Source organism: Myxine glutinosa, chromosome 4 (assembly GCF_964187855.1).
Source record: "Myxine glutinosa chromosome 4, kmMyxGlut1.1, whole genome shotgun sequence".
NCBI classification, from domain to species: Eukaryota; Metazoa; Chordata; class Myxini; order Myxiniformes; family Myxinidae; genus Myxine; species Myxine glutinosa.
The window spans coordinates 1,289,137-1,309,959 of record NC_136264.1 but is presented as its reverse complement, the minus strand read 5'-3'; the positions used below and the strand labels follow the sequence as shown (position 1 = coordinate 1,309,959).

Genomic DNA, 20,823 nt, shown 5'->3' with positions numbered 1-20,823 from the left:
TGAACTCACCTGTGGTGAGTTGCAGGTGCCTGCGATATAAAAATTTGAATAGAGTAAAGTTTGAAAAGAGAAAAGGAGTGATTCTGCTGTTTTGTGTCACTGTGTGTACCTCAATGAGCATGGAGAAAAGAAAGAAAACCAGAGAATTGTCTGAGGAGGTCAGACACAAGATTGTGGTGAAGCATGTTGGAACACAACAAAATGTGAGAAAGTTAAGTGGTGTGAATACTTTCTGAAAGCCCTGTGTATACTACTGTGTTCAAAAAGTAACAGACCTTTATTTTTCGTGCGTAAAAAAAAAAGAAGCTAGGGAGGCGTTGATTGGTGCACGTATGTAGGCGATCCTAATGCGCACGCATGAATTTTTTCCCACCTGCAGAAGCTGTCATTCGACGGCAGACCACCGATGAGTGAGGACATGTAAGTGAGCGCCGTCAGATTTTCGTTTTTGACAAAATGACGGAAAAACCTGAACAACGCATCAAAACGCACTGCATCAAATTTTGTGTTTCATCAAACTTGCATCAAAACTGCAACTTGGTTTCTGGGTCGTACCCATAAACCCAGGACTCATCGCCAGTGATCACTGTGTTGAGGAAACTGGGATCGCTGTTCACAGTCTCCAACATGTCCTGTGCGATCTCCAAACGGAGTTGCTTCTGCTCAATCGTTAGCAGCTTTGGTACGAACTTCGCTGAGATTCTCCTGAAGCCCAAATCCTCCTTCATAATGGAATGAACGGTGTTGAATCTTGCGGATCGTTTCCACTTGGGAATCGTCAAGTTTTACACAAAATTTGATGCAGTAGCGTTGTTCAAGTTTTTCCGTCATTTTGTCAAAAACGAAAATCCGACGGCGCTCACTTACATGTCCTCACTCATCGGCGGTCTGCCGTCGAATGACAGCTTCTGCAGGTGGGAAAAAATTCACGCGTGCGCATTAGGATCACCTACATACGTGCACCAATCAACGCCTCCCTAGCTTCTTCTTTTTTACGCACGAAAAATAAAGGTCGGATACTTTTTTAACACACCACGTATATATATATATATATATATATATATATATATATATATATATATATATATATATATATATATATATATATAAAACACAGTTTGTGTGTGTGTGTGTGTGTGTGTGTGTGTGTGTGTGTGTGTGTGTGTGTGTGTGTGTGTGTGTGTGTGTGTGTGTGTGTAATGTTACCGATAGACTCCTAAACGGAGAGGCTTACGTGCTTGATATTTGGCATAGACATGGCCATTGAGCCTGGGACGAACATGGCCGAACTCACAATATTTGACGATCCATATTTTTTATTCATATTTATTTCAGCGCACGGAATCAACGGAATTAGAGCAGGTGGGCGCTGATTCGCTCAGAGCGATGACGCTATGACGCTATGAACGATATGACGCTATGACGCTATGAAAAAAAAAATCGCTATGACGCTATGAAACGCTATGACGCTATGAACGATATGACGCTATGAACGCTATGACGCTATGAACGCTATGACGCGATGAAAAAATAATCGCTATGACGCTATGAACGCTATGACGCTATGAAAAAAAAAATCGCTCGCTTTACTAAGGGGCTCGCTCCCCCCCCCCACCCCCCCCCCCCCCCCGTTCCCCGCCCCTCCCCCGCCCGGCAATGCCGGGTACTTCTGCTAGTATATATATATATATATATATATATATATATATTGTTACGGACCGCGGATAAGATGTTCGTTTTGCCGAGCGGAGGCCCCGCGGCCCTAACAGTTACCCTGACTAACCCGATTCCCGAACGTTGGCCGGATCGCACCACAGATATTCAATATGGAAAAGACAAAAGCGACACGGATGTGAAGAAGAAGAAGAAGACGAAGAAAAAGGTTGAAAATACTACTAAATTTATTCCTACTATATACAGGCTCAAAATAACCAAGGAAGAAGGAAAGATAATAAAATAATTTACAGAAGATTTTAGGCACAGTGCAACCTAGCTTATACAAACTTAATTAAATACCCAGGGACAAAACAAACAGAACAAACTCACGTACACAAAAAGGATGGACAGGCAGGAGGTGGATGGCTGGAGGGAGAGGAAAGTCCAAGGGGTCCTGCAGCACGATCGGCGCGTTTGGCAGCCGCCGTTCCTTCGCGGCCCTGCTCAAAACCGCCGTCCAGGCCCCAAGCGGCTGTTGAGTGTTGTTGCTGCTGTGGCCGCCGCTGCTGCTGCTGCTGTGGACGTCGCGTGCTTTGCCAGGACTACAACAGGCTTTGTGCTTCCTTGGATGATGATCTCCTTAATGTTCTCTATGTTCTTTTGCTCACATGCCAGCCTCGGACTCTGTTCAGAAAAGCACCAGCTCAGGAACAAACATCGGTCCACTTGATCAGCCGTTGCTGTGTACAAAGCTTCCTTGGGTGATCTCAATGTACTCTCGCAGTTGGTTCTCTTACAGTTGGTTCTCTCTGGATGATCTTTTTACACAACTCAGCAACTACTCCACTCTACAACGTCCTTGCGCGCGCGCTTTTATAGCGCCTCCGGCGATCAAGCCGCCGGCCTTCAGGACACGCCCATCGGTGTGCTCACCTCGGCCCTGGTTGGTCGCGCGACCCTCTGGCTCCGCCCTTGATGACGACGGGCGGGCACGCCTTTCTTCCCCGACCCGAGCACATGTTCAATGGTGGTTTTGGAGGGGACGTAATTGGCAATCGAGGCTTGGCAATGAAAGTTTTGGGAGTGGGAATGGGGGATGAAAGGAATCTATCTATTTCACTTGGTGCAATGGAGTGTCATCTTAATGGAAGACAAGGCCTTACCCTAATACACATAATAAAGATATAACTATCAACCAGGGGGAAATCTATGATTGGCTGACGTGTATGCTTTATGGACTAATTATGGGACGCCCTTTGACCTTTATACATAACTGGAGTAAGGAGGGTCCAGACTTAAGCAATAATTCACAACAATTTACTACAATACAACACAATAAAAAAAACCACAATCCTCATTTCCGCAACAATATATATATATATATATATATATATATATATATATATATATATATATATATATATATATATATATATATAAAACACAGTTTGTGTGTGTGTGTGTGTGTGTGTGTGTGTGTGTGTGTGTGTGTGTGTGTGTGTGTGTGTGTGTGTGTGTGTGTGTGTGTGTGTGTGTGTGTGTGTGTAATGTTACCGATAGACTCCGAAACGGAGAGGCTCACGTGCTTGATATTTGGCATAGACATGGCCATTGAGCCTGGGACGAACATGGCCGAGACCATATTTGACGAGATCCATATTTTTTATTCATATTTAGCTCAGCGCATTTCAGCGAAGTACCCGCTAATCTCAGCTAGTGCGAGCAGCTCGCTGATTCGCTCAGAGCGATCACGTGATGTTCCATCCCGTCACACGTCACACGTTTGCACGTAATTCAGGGCGAAAAGCCATTGCGTTTTTTCACCTTTATGCGACCGTGTTTTGTGTCGATTTTGTGCGATATGAATTAAATTTTAATTCATATTTCGTGTTTACGAATTCGAATACGAAGGATTTCCCCTTTCCCCTTTCGATTTCGAATACGAATCGAATCGAATACGAGCTTGAGTCGAGAGGGCGAATGTATGGGTTGGGAATGTACGGGTCACCCCTCCCCCACCCGGCAATGCCGGGTACTTCTGCTAGGATCACGTGATGTTCCAACTTTGCCGCCATAATCTCACAGTTATGCGTTTGCACGTAATTCAGTTTTTTCACATTTCAGCGAGGAACATTGCCATTCACACCACATAGGTTTTTTTTCACTTTCATCTGATATTTGTGATTTATTTCAAACAAACTGTATTTCCCATCTACACGGCCATGTATTCCTATTAACGTTACTAGGGCATGCCCGTACTATATCTATATCTAAAATTATATCCCCCCCCCCTCTATTTACATGAAATGGTTTGGTCCAAAGCGAACGGCTTGCGAGTACGGTGACAATCCCCCCCCCCCCCCCCCCCTCTATTTACATGAAATGGTTTGGTCCAAAGCGAACGGCTTGCGGAGTTTGGTAAAGAAATCGCCATAGCGTGCACAAACGCGCAGGAAAGCGAAAGAATCGCAAATTAGTTTTAATTAGTTTTAAAACATAGTTTAACGCCAACATAGCGGCAACATAGTTTGCCAACGTGAAATAAATGAATACGCTCTCAAATGTGCCGTCCGAGGCAGAGTCTGTTCGCCACGTTCGGCACACGTGATAACTCGCTGCTCTCTGATTGGTTGAATCGTTTTTTGGACATAGCTCGGTAACTACTTGTCCGATTAATATGAAACCTTGAAAAGGCACATCCTCGGGTCCCCAGCAATATACCTGGCAAGTTTCAAGTATATCGGACCCGTGGTTGTCGAGAAACAGCGGTCACAGACAAACACACAGACATACACACATACACACACACACACACACACACACACACACACACACACACACACACAGATTACTGGAATTATAGATAGATGTAAAGTACATAAATTGTGTGGATTACATCATTTCTGGATGTGATCAATTGCCAGTAACCATCTATAGCCCTCCCCTCCCCTTCCCTCCTCCCCCTCCCTCCCCCTCCCTTTCCCCCCTCCCCCTCCCCCTACCCTTCCCCCTCCACCCTACCCTCTCCCCTTCCCCCCTCCCCTTTCCCCTCCCCTCCCCCTCCCCTCCCCCTCCATTTCCCCCATGCCCCTCCCTTTCCCCCCTACCCCTTCCTTTCTGCCCTACCCCTTCCCCATCCCCCTCCCCCTCCCTTTCCCCCATGCTCCTCCCTTTCCCCCCTACCCCTTCCTTTCTGTCCTACCCCTTCCCCCTCCCCCTCTCCCTCCCCTCCCCCACCCCCTCCCCTCCCCCTCCCCCCTCCCCTCCCCTCCCCCTCCCCCCTCTCCTCCCCTCCCCCATTCCCCTCCCCTCCCCTCCCACTCCCCTCCCCCTCCCCCACCCCTCCCCCTCCCCCTCCCCCCGCCCCTCCCCTTCCCCTCACCCCCCCTTCCCTCCCGCTCGCCCTAACTTTCCCCCCCCCTCCCCCTAACCTTCCCACTCCCTTCTCCCTCCACCCTACCCTCTCCCCTTCCCCACTCCCCTCCCCCTCCCCCTCGCCCTCCACCTCCCCCTCCCCCACCCCCCTCGCCCTCCCCCTCCCCTCCCCTCCCCCCTCCCCTTCCCTCCTCCCCCTCCCTCCCACTCCCCCTCCCTTTCCCCCCTCCTCCTCCCCCTAACCTTCCCACTCCCTTCTCCCTCCACCCTACCCTCTCCCCTTCCCCACTCCCCTTTCCCCTCCTCTCCCCCTCCCCTCCCCTCCCCCTCCCTTTCCCCCATGCCCCTCCCTTTCCCCCCTACCCCTTCCTTTCCGCCCTACCCCTTCCCCATCCCCCTCCACCCTCCCCCTCCCTTTCTCCCATGCTCCTCCCTTTCCCCCCTACTCCTTCCTACTCCTTCCTTTCTATGTATGTATGTATGTATGTATGTATGTATGTATGTATGTATATACATACATACATACATACATACATACATACCGAAAGCACCCGGCGTTGCCCGGGTTCTTTTTGATTGAATTTACTACTATAATTCAGCTTTTACTCGCGGCCGTAGAAGATTGACTACTATAATTCAGCTTTTACTCGCGGCCGTAGAAGATTGACTACTATAATTCAGCTCAGCTTTTAATTGCGAAATGGGCCCAGCCCGGCCGATGCGGCCTCGACCGGCCTCGCCACCTAGCCTATAACCTTCCCGGGGCCCGTCCCGACATTTTTGGTTCTTTTTGAATTAATTTACTACTATAATTCAGCTTTTACCCTCGGCCGTAGAAGATTGACTACTATAATTCAGCTCAGCTTTTAATTGCGAAATGGGCCCAGCCCAGCCGAGGTGGGCCTCAACCGGTCTCACCACCTAGCCTATAACTTTCCCGGGCCCGTCCTGACATTTTGTGTTTCAGAGGTTTCCTCCTATCTTTCACCATTCAGATTAGCGTGTGCAGACAAACAAACAAAAACTTTCTTTTATGTATATATAGAAGAAGATATATTACAAAAGGACCTTGCCGTTCACCAGGGTTACACCGCAAATCTGAAAACTTAGGGGGTAATGGGGGAAATAGGGTTATGACTTCAACTTTAAAACTTGTCACCTTTTTGCCAAACTGTACCCTTTATTAACATGTTTGTGTATTGTTTTTGCGCTATTTATTTTAATGACTAAAAGGGCTATTAAGAACATAAATAAAGTATTTTTTTCTGTATTAAGAACATAAAATAAAGTTTATTTTGTTGCATTCAAATTATTAAACTTACCTTTTGTAATAACTAGGGCATGCCCGTACTATATATATATCTAAAAGTATATCCCCCCCCCCCCCTCTATTTACATGCAATGGTTTGGTCCAAAGCTAACGGCTTGCGAGTACGGTGACAATCCCCCCCCCCCTCTATTTACATGAAATGGTTTGGTCTAAAGCTAACGGCTAGCGGAGTTTGGTAAAGAAATCGCCATAGCGTGCACAAATGCGCAGGAAAGCGAAAGAATCGCAAATTAGTTTTAATTAGTTGTAAAACATAGTTTAACGCCAACATAGCGGCAACATAGTTTGCCAACGTGAAATAAATGAATACGCTCTCAAATGTGCCAAAAAAAAAAAAAAACGCTACCCGTACGCTCTACCCCGCCCGTACGCCCGTAAACAAAAAAAACAACGCTCTTCGCTTCCGCCCTTCGCTCTGACTGAATTGGGAGAAATAATGCGCATAAGAAATCGAGAAATTATTATTTTCTCCGGAAGAAATCGAATTACGTACCGTAATGGCGCACGCGCTGGGCTCAGCATCAGCTCGCTCTCACATCGGCCACGCCTACGCAATAACGCGTTCTGTGATTGGATGCCGGAAGTGCAGTCCTCACTGTCCGGAAGGTCGTATATCGCAGTTACGATGAATCGCAAATTAGTTTTTATTCGTTTTATAATTAGTTTTAAAACATAGTTTAACGGCAACATAGTTTGCCGACGGGAAATAAATGAATACGCTCTCAAATGTGCCATCCGAGGCAGAGTGTGTTCGCCACGTTCGGCACACGTGATAGCTCGCTGCTCTCTGATTGGTTGAATCGTTTTTTGGACATAGCTCGGTAAGTACTTCTGCGATTAATTTAAAACCTTGAAAAGGCACATCCTCGGGTCCCCAGCAATATACCTGGCAAGTTTCAAGTATATCGGACCGGTAGTTGTCGAGAAACAGCGGTCACAGACATACAAACAAACAAACGTACAAACAAACATACACACAGAGATTACTGGAATTATAGATAGATGATGATAAACTTGATCCAATATTGCGATGTTTATGATGGCGACGATAAAGATGAGTTGATGGCGATAATGTTGATGGAGTTGATCATGTTGGAGGGATTGTTGTGTTGATGGCCCATGTTAATTCGGTGAATAAAGGTGGAAATAGTTTGCCAACTCACAATTATTCCAGAGCATGCACCGCAACCCACGCACCTTGCATCAATAAACCCCTTGAATGAATGAATGAATGATCGTTTTAAGGCCATTTTCCCCGCTAGAGCGGGGGTTAGCCTTGCTGGCCCCATGACGATCATGGTTCCCTGTTTGAGGCAATGTTTTTATGGCCGGATGCCCTTCCTGACGCCAACCCTTGGTCACGCTCTTAGGATGCGCAGGGATAAACCTTGATGGAAACCATCAATAAACTCCTTGATGGAACGAATTCTCGAAGGGGAAACCCACAAACGGCAAGGCCCTCCTGTATATGCAGGGAACGGATATTTTGGGGGGAAAGACATTTGAGCGAATAAAAAGTAGGAATAGAAGGAGAGTGAAGTTGATAAGATCAAGGATAAAGCAGAGTGTATGGTAAAATGAAACAATGAGAGATGTTGGTGAAGAGAGGCTATTCCACAATTTCTCCAACCATAATATCAGGTTGTACTTTGGGTGCTGTCAATCTGTCCATGCACCTGCCCGTCCGCTAGTCTGTTCATTTGTGCGTCCACTTCTACTTGAAAATGGCCGGATTCATTTTTTTCATATTCGTCACATGTGCGCAAAGCCTCCATGCATGAGGGTTGTCAAATTATTTTTGGGAATTGGACCCAAAATCCATTGGGGGACTTTTGGCAATTTATTTTTAATTGCGGAAGAGAATAGTATGGGAATGCATACATATGCTTTTGGGAAGCATTATTTATTTACCTACACTTATCCACCATCAACCTGTAGATGATCTCCCTACAATAACGAGCTCCATCTGCCTGAAGCAACTGGTTTTAAGATTCCAGTGTTTCACCTTTACACCGGTTAGTGAGAACAACCCCACCACGAGAAGGCGGCTGCGAAGCTTGAATGTCAGAATAATTTGAGTTGTATACAGGCCACCACATTCAGATTTAAATGACTTATTGATTGAAATCCAAAATCTATGGTCAAGTTGTCAAGTCCCACTCTGATTAACAAGGCCCTGGGTGGGGTAGGGGGGGAGATTATTTTGTGGCCATGATATCACCCTGAGTACTACCAAACATTGTGCAAAAGTTGGTGGATATCGAGCCAGTCCCGTGTTTTGATTTTTAGATGTACATATACATACATGCATACATACATACATACATACATACATACATACATACAAACATACATACAATTGCCTCATTTAATACAGTGGGATGCTGACTCATCTGATTGATTCTATGCATTGTCATTATTGAGATAACCATTACAATAGTTATTTTCTGAATTCAATTTGTTTATAAAACAGTATAAATCATAAGTAAACTTGTGGAGTACAATGCAAAACCTCTGTACATTTGATTGCATCTTCCAAATGATTCTCACCAATTCTGACTGGTGATGACTCGTGTAATGTACATTTTAAACTGCAGCTGCAGATTCCATCATCTTCTTTGTTCCTGCTGTCTTTCTTTTTTCATTCTGTATTCAGACTGGTGTTTGTGTATGATTTTGTTTATTCTCTTGTTTTGTTTGTTTTTTTTACTTTTTAATTGTTGCAACTTCACAAAGGGATCTAATCTTAATAAGCAGTTGCTTATCTTTAGGTTCCCCCGCAAGATTGTGTCAGCACTTGGGGTAGCAGGGTAGCTGTTTTTCAGCTAGCGCAGGGAGTGACGTCCCTGCCCTATGCGAGTCCCGGGCTCAGCTGGCTCCGGATGACAGTACCTGGTATGGGTCCCTTGTCCAAGGTAACGGATCCCCACTGCCTTGTGGGGGAAGCATTTTTAGACTAAGGCTATGAGAAGGACACTCAGATATCAAACCGCACCTGTAGGTCAGCCTGGGCAGCACTATATCATGGATAAATGTGCCCATGAAAGTCAGTGGTGGCACCAATGTAGGAATCAGTACGCAGCATCTGCAGACAGCCATGTCCACTTTGGACATCAAGGGCAGCCGTCATCACACCGACGACCTCGCCAATGTGCTGCACCTATGTGCATCAGACTTCACGTTGCATTTACTGCACTTGCAGCCGATGGTGCTCAAAGAAATAGAGTGGGAAAGGGATAGCAAACGCCTCTGTCACTTTAATCGCTTCTCTGGGCAGGTATTTTCCTCTCCATTGGCACCAGTTCACCTGTAGGGCCTCTTGCGATATAATTTCAGAACCTGCAGGCTTAACAATGGCTGTTGTCAGGCACATCATTGATATTTGTAGTTGGAAAGGTTATTGTGCTTGGTCATAAAAGTCGTCTTCACACAGTGTCATGTTGCCAAACCTGTATTGTTCAATTGTTAGACCTTGTGCAAAGTCACATAATAGTGAATTGAAGCCTTATTGTTTTATTTCTAAAAGTTTCCTGTGCTGTAACAATTTCAGTAGTAGTGAGAAGGATGCCAGATAACAAAGGTATGTACTTTTTCACTCAGTGCCTGCTCTCATATTCCTATTACTATTGAGGTACCCGTGCTACGCACGGGTGGGACGCCAGCAGCGAACAGACAATGCAGAAACGGCGAATACTAAAGCATGAAACCAAAAAATTCCACATTCCTGTAGCACCTTCAGTCGCACGTCAGACATGGGCAGCAAGTTCGTGAAGGACTTCCATGAAAAACGTACCCGTTGGCAAACAAACGGGTACATTTGTTCCATACCCAGTCAGTGGCGAATCTGCATATGGCGATCCGTGAATTCACGTTGAGAAAGTGGAAACCATCATGGCATTCCGTCATTCACTTGAACTTGATATCTCTTTTTTCATTCCAAACAGCATCCAATCACAAATGAAATCGCATTAATATAAAAAATAAACTTTTAACAACATTCGTGACAAACAAATATTTAAATCCTGATGTGAAGATCCATACGGTTGGGTGAACACAATTCCCAATTCAAAATCGTAATTGTGTTCACTCAATTCCAATCATCAATTGATACTTTAACAAAACGATTAACACGATTAACGTTTAACGATTTAACATTACGATTGAATAACCACCTTTAGAGGCCATTTTTTCCCCCGCAAGCGGGGGTTGGCCTTTTTCGGGAACTGTGGTTGTTGTTGTTTTTCGGTCCCCTTTTTGAAGCAATGTTTTACGGCCGGATGCCCTTCCTGACGCCAACCCTTTTTGCCGCCTTTAACGACAAGCAGGGAATTACCAGTGAACTGGTACTCAATTTGCCGACCTCGGAAGGATGAGCAGGCTGAGTCAACCCCCCTGGCGTTAATTCAGCGATTGACCGGGATTCGAACCCAGGATCCTAGGATCCTAAGCCGGCACCCTAGCCGCTAGCCCAACACCAGGGACTAACATTACGATTGAATGACGGTTGTATTTGGATATTATCAAACCCGCGCATTGCCGTCATCTGTCCACTTCCGCATTCGCGGCAGGTTCATAATTGTCATCAAAATCTAAACAGTATTTGTAGAATTTCAATGAAAGCCACATCACTGTTCATATCGGTAAATATTATTCCATCGTGTTTGGAAAATTGGAAAACTTGGAAAAATTGGAAAAAAACAATATAGCCTATTTTACTCCCAGGGGTCCCAGGAATACCCACCCAAAATATCGTTGCGATCGGTTGAGCCGTTTTTGCGGTACCTTCGAACGGACAGACGGACATTTTGTGAATTATAGTAAGATTTTATTGATTTAGGAGCTTTGAGATCGGTTATTTTATTCAGGAGGTGCTTTGAAGAAGGTTGGGATTGTTCATCTGAAAATGCTTGCAACCACATGATGATGACGTTGTACTAACGAGAGTTACAAGGAGTTTTTTGGGGATGGACGGACACTCTTGTTTTATTATATATATATGTATATATTCCCTGCAGGTAGGAGTGTCCGTCTTGTTTATCCCTTGGACCCTGTACTGCCCCAGCCCTCTCCCGATGTCCCTGTTCCCTACTGTTGTTGCACTTCCTTCTCTCTCCCCCTCCCTTTATTATATGTTCTATGTGTTGGTTCTTACACGAGCCTCGACCTAGTATACAAAAAAAAAAAAAACCTTCAGCAGTTGACAAAGCCATTTTACTATCTAAGTGCCATCATATTGGAATTGGATCTGATGTTTCCTTCCTTGACTTAATTCCTAGGGTTCTCCAATATTTGATGCTCTCCAGTGTTGTTGGGATGGTGAGCGGCAAAGCACAGAGGCTCCACCTTGGGAAGTGCCAATTGGTGCAGGTCCACGACAAACTGCAGCGAGCATGTAAGTCTTTGGTGTGTGACCCTACAGAGTAGGAGAACTGGATGATACTTTTGAAGGTTGGAGGCAAAAGGGAATGGAGAGGTAATTAGCAAAGATGATGCAGGAGAGAGACCAAAGGTAGGTACAAAGTGAATACTTTACAAACACATATACTCTTTCCAGGTATCTTTCCCCACAGAAGCTGCAACCGGAAGGTATAGCTCGGTCTAATGTCCTTGTTGAGTCACCGCCTACAGGAAAGACCTCTCCTCAGAAGCCACCTCGTTACTCCTCTGTTCTTCTCTTTCAACGAAAAGGTTGGCAAAACACATGTACGACGTGCAGAATGGGTTGTAGGTGTGGGCACCCTGGCCAGGGGTAGTTTGATTGAGTGGTTAAATGGATCCATGAGACTTGCGGGTGACGTTTCACAAATAAAGTCCTTCATAACCCAAGGTGAGCTTTATTTTGCTGTCCGGGGAGCAGTTGGCCGTTTGGCATACGTCCGTTTGAAGCAGCTGTGCTGCGAAGTGCGGTTGCATACCCATCACCCCAAGCTGGAGCGTACCATATGGACCCTACTGGAACATACCATCCTAAAGGAGTTTACCCTTTTGAAGGATCGCCACCTCGATCAGGTCAGGATGTGATACTATTTAATGGAAACATTAAGTTTACAGTGAAAGTAGCTAACCCAAATAATTAGAAGAAAAATTGTATTTAACATATTGATGTTAAATAACAATACTTATTTTCGCCTCAGCTTCTCTACAATTAACCACCCCCAACTTTCCTTTATTGTTTTATCCTCAATCTTGTGCTCACACTTTAATTCCTATCTTTTCAGGTGATTTTGTGTTCGATGTATGGGGTTTGTAAAGTCCATAATGTGGATCTGAGATTCAAAACTATCGTCACATCCTATAAGACCCTTCCACATGCCAATCCAAAGGTACTTTTCACAAGACATATATATATATATATATACACACATACATACGCTCACCTCACCACGCGTCCTTACAGAGGAACGGGCTTGTTTTCGCTGAAGATAATGACTGTACCTGAGTTGCTGTGTTGTCATGATTTACACCAATCATAATACAAACAATTATTTTGCACAAATGTATTTGTAGTGTTTGTGATATTACATTTTTATATATATTTTAGGTTGAAGATTTATGTTGAAAAATATTAAAAATTCAAAAAAGAACTTCAGCACATGCATACGGCAGGGTTAGGTGCGGACTAGAAGTTTGTGACGATTACACCTCACCACCACGAAATTAAAAACACCTCACCACCACATAATTCCAAACACCTCACCACCACGTAATTAAAAACACCTCACCACCACGGAATTAAAAAACACCTCACCACCACGTAATTAAAAACACCTCACCACCACGTAATTCAAAACACCTCACCGCCAAGTAATTCAATACACCTCACTGCCACGTAATTGAAAACACCTTAACACCACGTAATGCAAAACACCTCACCGCCACGTAATTCAAAACATCTCACAGCCACGTTATGAAAAACACTTCACAACCATGGAAACAAAAGTTTGAGGGAGTAGTTCAGTGACAACACAGACACTGCCCAGATATGTAGATATACAGATAGATGACTGAACCTGAGTTGCCATGGTTTAAACCAATCATAATACAAACAATTATTTTGCACAAATGTATTTGTAAGTTAATGTACGTGATATTACATTTTATAAACAAATGAAGTTGTCGTTTAAGTTGAGAAAAAAAAATCCAAAAAAAAATACCCTTCGGACACAGGAGGAGAGACAGGAGAGATAGGTGCATACCAGAAGTTTGGTACGATTTCACAAAAGTTTGCGGGAGTAGTTCAGTGACAAGACAGACACTGCACATATATATATATATATATATATATATATATATATATATATATATATATATATATATATATATATATATATATTGTTACGGACCGCGGATAAGATGTTGTTTGCCGAGCGGATGGCACCGCGGCCGAACAGTTACCCCGAATCCCGAACGTTGGCCGGATCGCGCCACAGATATTCAATATGGAAAAGACAAAAGCGACACGGATGTGAAGAAGAAGAAGAAGACGAAAAGGTTGGAAATACTACTAAATTTATTCCTATTATTTACATGCTCAAAGTAACCAAGGAAGAAGGAAAGATAAGAAAATAATATACAGAAGATATTAGAGACACAGTGCAACGCTAGCTTATACGAGCTTAATTAACCCAGGGACAAGACACACAGAACAAACTCACGTACACAAAAGGATGGAAAGGCAGGAGGTGGATGGCTGGAGGGAGATGAAGGTCAAATGGGTACTGCAGCACGATCGGCGCGTTTAGCAGCCGCCGTTCCTTCGCAGCCCTGCTCAAAACTGCCGTCCAGGCCCCAAGCTGCTGTTGTTGCTGCTGTGTGGACGTCGCGTGCTCTTTTCAGGACTCGTCTCTCTCGTCTTGTCAAAGCTCATCTGCTTCTGTAAAAGCTCCTCTGGTCCAACCACTTCTGTAAAAGCTCATCTGGTCCAACCACTTCTGTAAAAGCTCATCTGGTCCAACCACTTCTGTAAAAGCTCATCTGGTCCAACCACTCAACTCAACAACACTCCTTGCTTCTTGCGCGCGCGCTTTTATAGCGCCTCAGGCGATCAAGCCGCCGGCCTTCAGGACACGCCCATCGGTCAGCTCGCCTCGGCCCTGATTGGTCGGCACGGCCCTCTGGCTCCGCCCTTGATGATGATGGGCGGGCACGCCCTTCTTCCCCGAGCTGAGCACATGCTTAATGGCGGCTTTGGGGCGAAATCAGCAACCACCGCTGTAACAAACCTGGCAAACTGCCCAGTGCGGTTGGCAATGGAGACTTGGAGGGGATGTAGCTGGAAATGGAGATTTTGGGAATGGGAATGAAAGGGGATCTATCTGGTTTCACTTGGTGCAATGGAGTGTCATCTTAATGGAAGACAAGGCCTTACCCTAATACACATAATAAAGATATAACTACCAACAAGGGGGGAAATATATGATTGGCTAACGTGTATGCTTTATGGAATTAACTACGGGAACGCCCTTTGACCTTTATGCAACACTGGAGTGAGGAGGGTCCAGAATAAAGCACTAAAAATAAAAAAACACAATCCTCATATCCATAACAATAACAATAACAATATATATATATATATATATATATATATATATATATATATATATATATATATATATATATATATATATATTCCCAGTGTATACCCTGGTTAGAATAGGTACACCGTATCCCTGCGTGTCGTAAGAGGCGACTAAGAGGGTTGGCGTCAGGAAGGGCATCCGGCCATAAAAACATTGCCTCAAAAAGAGAACCGTGACAATTACAACTACATATGGGCAGGGTACAGTTACAACTCCACTTCCGCCTCCGGTCCGGTCTGGAGAGGACGCTGGCGTTACTTGTTCGCCGCTTCTCCGACTGGGCCATTGTACATAGTTTGTTTTTCTGGTGGTCGTGGCGGATTTTTGACCGTTGGGTCTGCCCTCTGCTCGGTCCCGGCTCTGCTCCTGGCTTCGCCTGCCCGGCTCCTCCACTATTTCCTCAGGCCCGCTCCCGTTGTTTGTGGCCGTTGTTTGCGGCGGTGGCTGTTTGCCGCTGTGGTCTTGATTAGCGGCTGCAGTCGTTTGCCGCTGCGTTTGCCGCTTTGCCTCCTCGACCTTGGCCTCGTACTCGTCCCTTCGCTCCTGCCTGGCATGGCTCTGAGGTACTCCGCCGCAAGGCTTCTTCTGCTCAATACCCGCTCCACCCCATCATGCATCTCTGCCATCAAATCAAATGGACTCCTCCGACGACCCAGGTACATTCACCGTGGCTCCGGTCGTAAGTTTGTTTATTTGCAATCAGGTCACTCCATCCCCGTCCTCTGGTCGGCTCTGCGCACTCTCACTCTTCGTCCCAGCGCACCTGGTCACAGCAACCCACACGATCGCACCTCCTGCCTACGAACCCTGGCTAAATCACCTGAATTCATCCCTGCTGTTCAAAACAACATCAAGCTCACCCTGTTCAACACCCGGTCCCTCAACAACAAATGCCTCATCCTGAACGAATACATCCTGGATAACAAACTGGACTTTCTCTGTCTCACCGAAACCTGGCAACAACCTCTGGACTACTACACACTTAACCTCACCACACCCAATGGATATTCCTACGTCAATAAACCACGCTCGGAGGGCCGAGGTGGTGGAATTGCCGTTATCCACCGTCAAGACATCAAGACCAACCTCATCTCCATCTCATCTGCTCCATCATTTGAACACCTGGCTTTAAAACTCTCTGGTCACACGCAGTCAGTCATGGCTGTCGTCTACCGCCCTCCCAAACCACACCCATCATTCCTGTCTGACTTCTCCTACTTTCTGACCCAGCTATGTTCCCTCTCCCCCTCAATCCTCCTCCTTGGTGATTTCAATATCCACATGGACTCCACTGACTCCACAATAACCACTGACTTCACTGATTTACTCACCTGCTTTAACCTCACTCAACATGTCGACTTTCCTACCCATATCCGTGGTCACATTTTGGACCTTGTCTGCTCCACTGGATTAAGTTTGCACCATCTCTATGGCTCCGACCTCACCCTCTCTGACCACTTAGCCATCACTCTGACCATCAACATCCCCGCCCCAACACCAAGGCATTATCGCACAATCAACTTCCGTAAGCTAAACGCTCTTTCACCTACCTCATTCTCATCCACCCTCTCTGAAAAAATGTCCACTTCTCCCTTCATTGACCTCCACACCCCTTCCGACCTCACTGACTACTACAACCACACTCTCTCCTCCTGCCTTGACCAGCTTGCACCTGTAAAAACCAAAACAGTTTCTTTCACCCATTCTGCTCCCTGGTTTACCCCTGAACTCCACCTGATGAAAACTCGTGCTCGCCAACTTGAAAGACTCCGCAATAAAACGGGTCTCACAGTTCACTCCCAAGCCTACAAGGACCACATACAACACTACAAAGATGCCCTCTCCCGCGCCCGCTCTGCCTACTACTCTCAAATTATCCACTCTGGCTCCGGAAACCCAAAAGCACTCTTCTCGACAATAAACAAACTCCTCCGCCCCCTGAACACCACCACCCAGTCATTCACAGTAGACAACTGCATCTCCTTCCTCTCTTTCTTCCAACGCAAAATTGACAACATCTACAACAGCTTGACCACCGCCGCACCCGCTCCCCCTCCAACCACCTGCCCCCCCTTGTCCTGCCATCCCCTGTCTCGGTTCTCCCCAATCTCCCCTACTGACCTCTCTGAACTCCTCATAGGAATGAAAACTGCCACCTGCACTCTTGACCCCATCCACTCCAGCTTTGTCAAAGCCTCCCTGCCTGCTCTCTCTCCACTTATCATCGCAACAATAAACTCCTCCCTGTCTACAGGCATCGTCCCACCTTCCCTCAAAATTGCTGCTGTTACCCCCATTCTAAAAAAACCTGGTCTAAACCCTGACACCCTAAACAACTTCAGACCCATCTCCAACCTACCCTTTCTGTCAAAAGTTTTGGAACGCGCTATAGCCACTCAACTCAAACATCATCTCTCTGCCAATAACCTGTATGAAACATTCCAATCCGGATTCCGCTCCAACCACAGTACTGAAACTGCTCTCCTCAAAATCACCAACGACCTTCTCCTCTCCTCTGATGCTGGCAACCTCAACATTCTCGTCCTCCTCGACCTCAGCGCTGCCTTTGACACCATCGATCACACTATCCTCCTCACCCGACTTGAATCCACCTTTAACGTTACCGGCACTGCCCTCTCTTGGATTAAATCATACCTCTCTGACAGATGCCAGTTCATCTCCATCAATAACTGCAAATCCCCCACTGCTCCCCTCCCCCAAGGTGTCCCCCAAGGTTCAGTTCTTGGCCCCCTCCTCTTCATCCTTTACCTGTCCCCGCTCGGTCACTTAATCCGCCGTCATGGTCTCCAATTCCACTGCTTCGCCGATGACATCCAGCTTTTCATCTCCACCAAGTCCGTCTCCACCGACACCCACTCTATCCTGACAAACTGCATCACTGAAATAAAATCCTGGCTTCAAATCAACTTCCTCAAGCTTAACTGTGATAAATCTGAAATAATCATCATTGGCCCAAAAACGCTCACAAAATCCACCCATAACTTTGCCCTCAACATCGACGGTATCCCAGTATCCACCTCCCCTCACATCCGGAATCTTGGCGTCATCTTTGACCAAACCCTTTCCTTCGACAAATACACTAAACAGATCACAAAGTCAGCCTTCTTTCACCTGAAAAACATTGCCCGTCTCCGCTCATCCCTCTCCTCCACGGCTGCAGAAACCCTCATCCACGCCTTCATCACCTCCCGTCTGGACTACTGCAATAGCCTCCTCTATGGTTCACCCTCAAAAATCACCAATAAACTCCAATACATTCAGAACTCCGCTGCCCGTCTACTCACCCATTCCCGGACCCGTGACCACATCACCCCCGTCCTTTACAAGCTTCACTGGCTCCCCATCCCCCAGAGAATCCAGTACAAAATCCTCCTCTTGACATACAAAGCCCTCCATAACCTGGCCCCATCCTACCTGGCTGACCTCCTCTCCAGACACACTCCCACCCGCAACCTCCGCTCTGCTGGTACCAACCTCCTGACCCCCTCCATCCGGACCAAATTCAGATCCTGGGGGGACAGGGCCTTCTCCATCGCTGCTCCCACCCTCTGGAACTCACTACCTCACACCATCAGAGACTCCTCCTCACTCACCACATTCAAAACATCACTAAAGATCCACCTGTTCAACACTGCATTCAACATTCAACCCACAGCATTTAACCCCTGACTATCTCTTCTCCTTCTCCCTCCTTTTGCTTTAAATATTTCCCTATTGATTCTTGTCTTTTTGCAATTGTTGTTTTCATGTATTGTTATGCATTATGTTTGCCACTCTGTCAAAGCGCCTTTGGGCTTCTGGAAAAGCGCTATACAAAATAAATGAATTATTATTATTATTATTATTACAGCCCGACGTGGAGATCGGTTTCTGAGGTTTGGGACATGGAATGTAGGGACAATGACAGGGAGATCAGGAGAAGTGGTGGAAGTATTGGTCAGAAGAAGAGTGGACATATGTTGTGTGCAGGAGACGAGATGGAAGGGAAGTGGTGTGAGAATGGTGAAGGGTAGGTAGGGACAGAAATCCAAGTTTGTGTGGCAAGGGTGCCCGGAAGGCGTGAATGGTGTTGGTGTCCTGTTTTCTGAGGAGTTTGTAGACAGTGTGGTGAGTGTGACTAGAGTGAGTGATAGGTTGATGATGGTGAAAATGATGATTGGAAAGCTCTTGGTGAACGTCATCTCGGGATATGCTCCGCAGGTATACCCTTGGGAAAAGTTCGATTTTTTTTTTAAATTGCTCTATGGTGCCTGAGTCTGAGCCCTTGTAGCTATAGGAAAGGCAACATTAAATTCTATCAACTTCAACAAATTCATTAAATTCAACATGTCAGGATATAATTATTTTGTGCTCCAACCTAATGAGCACACGCAGTGATACGTACGCCTTGCCTGCCAAACTCCGGAGGAGCCATCTAGCAGTATGTAATTTAGATCTTGTTTCAAATACAATCATGAGTGCATGCAAAACTCACAGTTATCGACCTGGTTTCGCCCCTGTTGGGGCTTCATCAGGGCAACGCAGTGAGTCCTGCATACACTCATGAATCTGAAAACCTTTCGGTTTTATACCAGTCATTATGCGACTCCATACTATCAGTGGTGAACCGCCATTAAAGTATCCTATTCAGCTATCGCTGTACCTTAATGGGAGCGATAAGCACCATCTGCCACATGGTACATTATCTCTGGTATCCACTCATTATATGGTGTCGCCTTGACGCGGTCAGGAGTAACCAATCAGAATATAATTCTTTAGTGCTCCAACCTCACAGTTACCGACCCGGTTTATCGCTCCCGTTAAGGTACAGCGATAGCTGAATGGAATACCTTAATTGCGGTTCACTACTGATAGTATGGAGTCGCATGATGACTGATATATATATATATATATATATATATATATATATATATATATATATATATATATATATATATATATATATATATAGAATGGTATCTGTAATCTGGTTCTCCAACCTAATGAGCGGACAACATGACGTCATCGCCATGCACGTCCGCCTTGCCTGCAAAGTTCCAGAGGAACCATCTAGCAGTGCGTCATTAAAATACAGATACTGTCACAAAATACAGGTAAAATACAGTGCGTATCGCTCCCAGCAAGGTGCAGCAGCAGCTGTATGGGACACATTGCTGGCGGTTCTCCACTGATGATATGAAGGTCGCATAGTGACTGATATAAAAACCGAAAGGGTCACAGAGTTACAAGTGTATGGAAAGCCTCACTGCGTTGCCCTGATGAAGCCCCAACAAGGGCGAAACCAGGTCGGTAACTGTGAGTTTTGCATGCACTTGTGACAGTATCTGTATTTTAATGACGCACTGCTAGATGGTTCCTCTGGAACTTTGCAGGCAAGGCGGACGTGCATGGCGATTAGGTTGGAGAACCAGATTACAGATACCATTATATATATATACTAGCGAGGTACCCGTGCTGCACATGGGTGGGAGGCCATAAGCATACAGACAATGCAGAAACGGTGAATGCTAAAGCATGAAACCAATAAATTTCACATTCTTGTCGAACCTTCAGTCGCATGGACAGCAGGTTCGTGAAAGTCGAAGGTAAAAAAAAAACGACGAATGCGAAAACATGGAACCAATAAATTCCACATTCCTGTGCCACCTGTAGTCGAACATGAAGCATGGACAGCAGGTTCGTGAAGGACCTCCACGAAGAATGTCCACGTTTGAATGGTTCTATACCCAGTCAATGGCGAATCTGCATATGGCGATCCACGAATGTCACGCTTAGAAAGTAGGAACCGTCACGGCATTTCGTCTTTCACTTGAAGTCGATATCTCTATTTTCATTACAAACAGCATAACTCCAATCACAGAT

At 45.7% G+C, this 20,823-nt stretch overlaps 1 protein-coding gene across 1 annotated transcript in view; it reads left to right on the top strand.

Moving 5' to 3' along the window:
- The window catches only part of RB1 (RB transcriptional corepressor 1), a 286,072-nt gene that overhangs the window by 195,685 nt on the left and 69,564 nt on the right, over window positions 1-20,823 (top strand). The window contains exons 10-13 of the mRNA XM_068111807.2: window positions 11,638-11,753; window positions 11,916-12,049; window positions 12,219-12,370; window positions 12,580-12,684. Of these exons, the coding sequence (XP_067967908.2) occupies window positions 11,638-11,753; window positions 11,916-12,049; window positions 12,219-12,370; window positions 12,580-12,684 (507 nt within the window). The remainder of the gene's footprint in view (window positions 1-11,637; window positions 11,754-11,915; window positions 12,050-12,218; window positions 12,371-12,579; window positions 12,685-20,823) is intronic.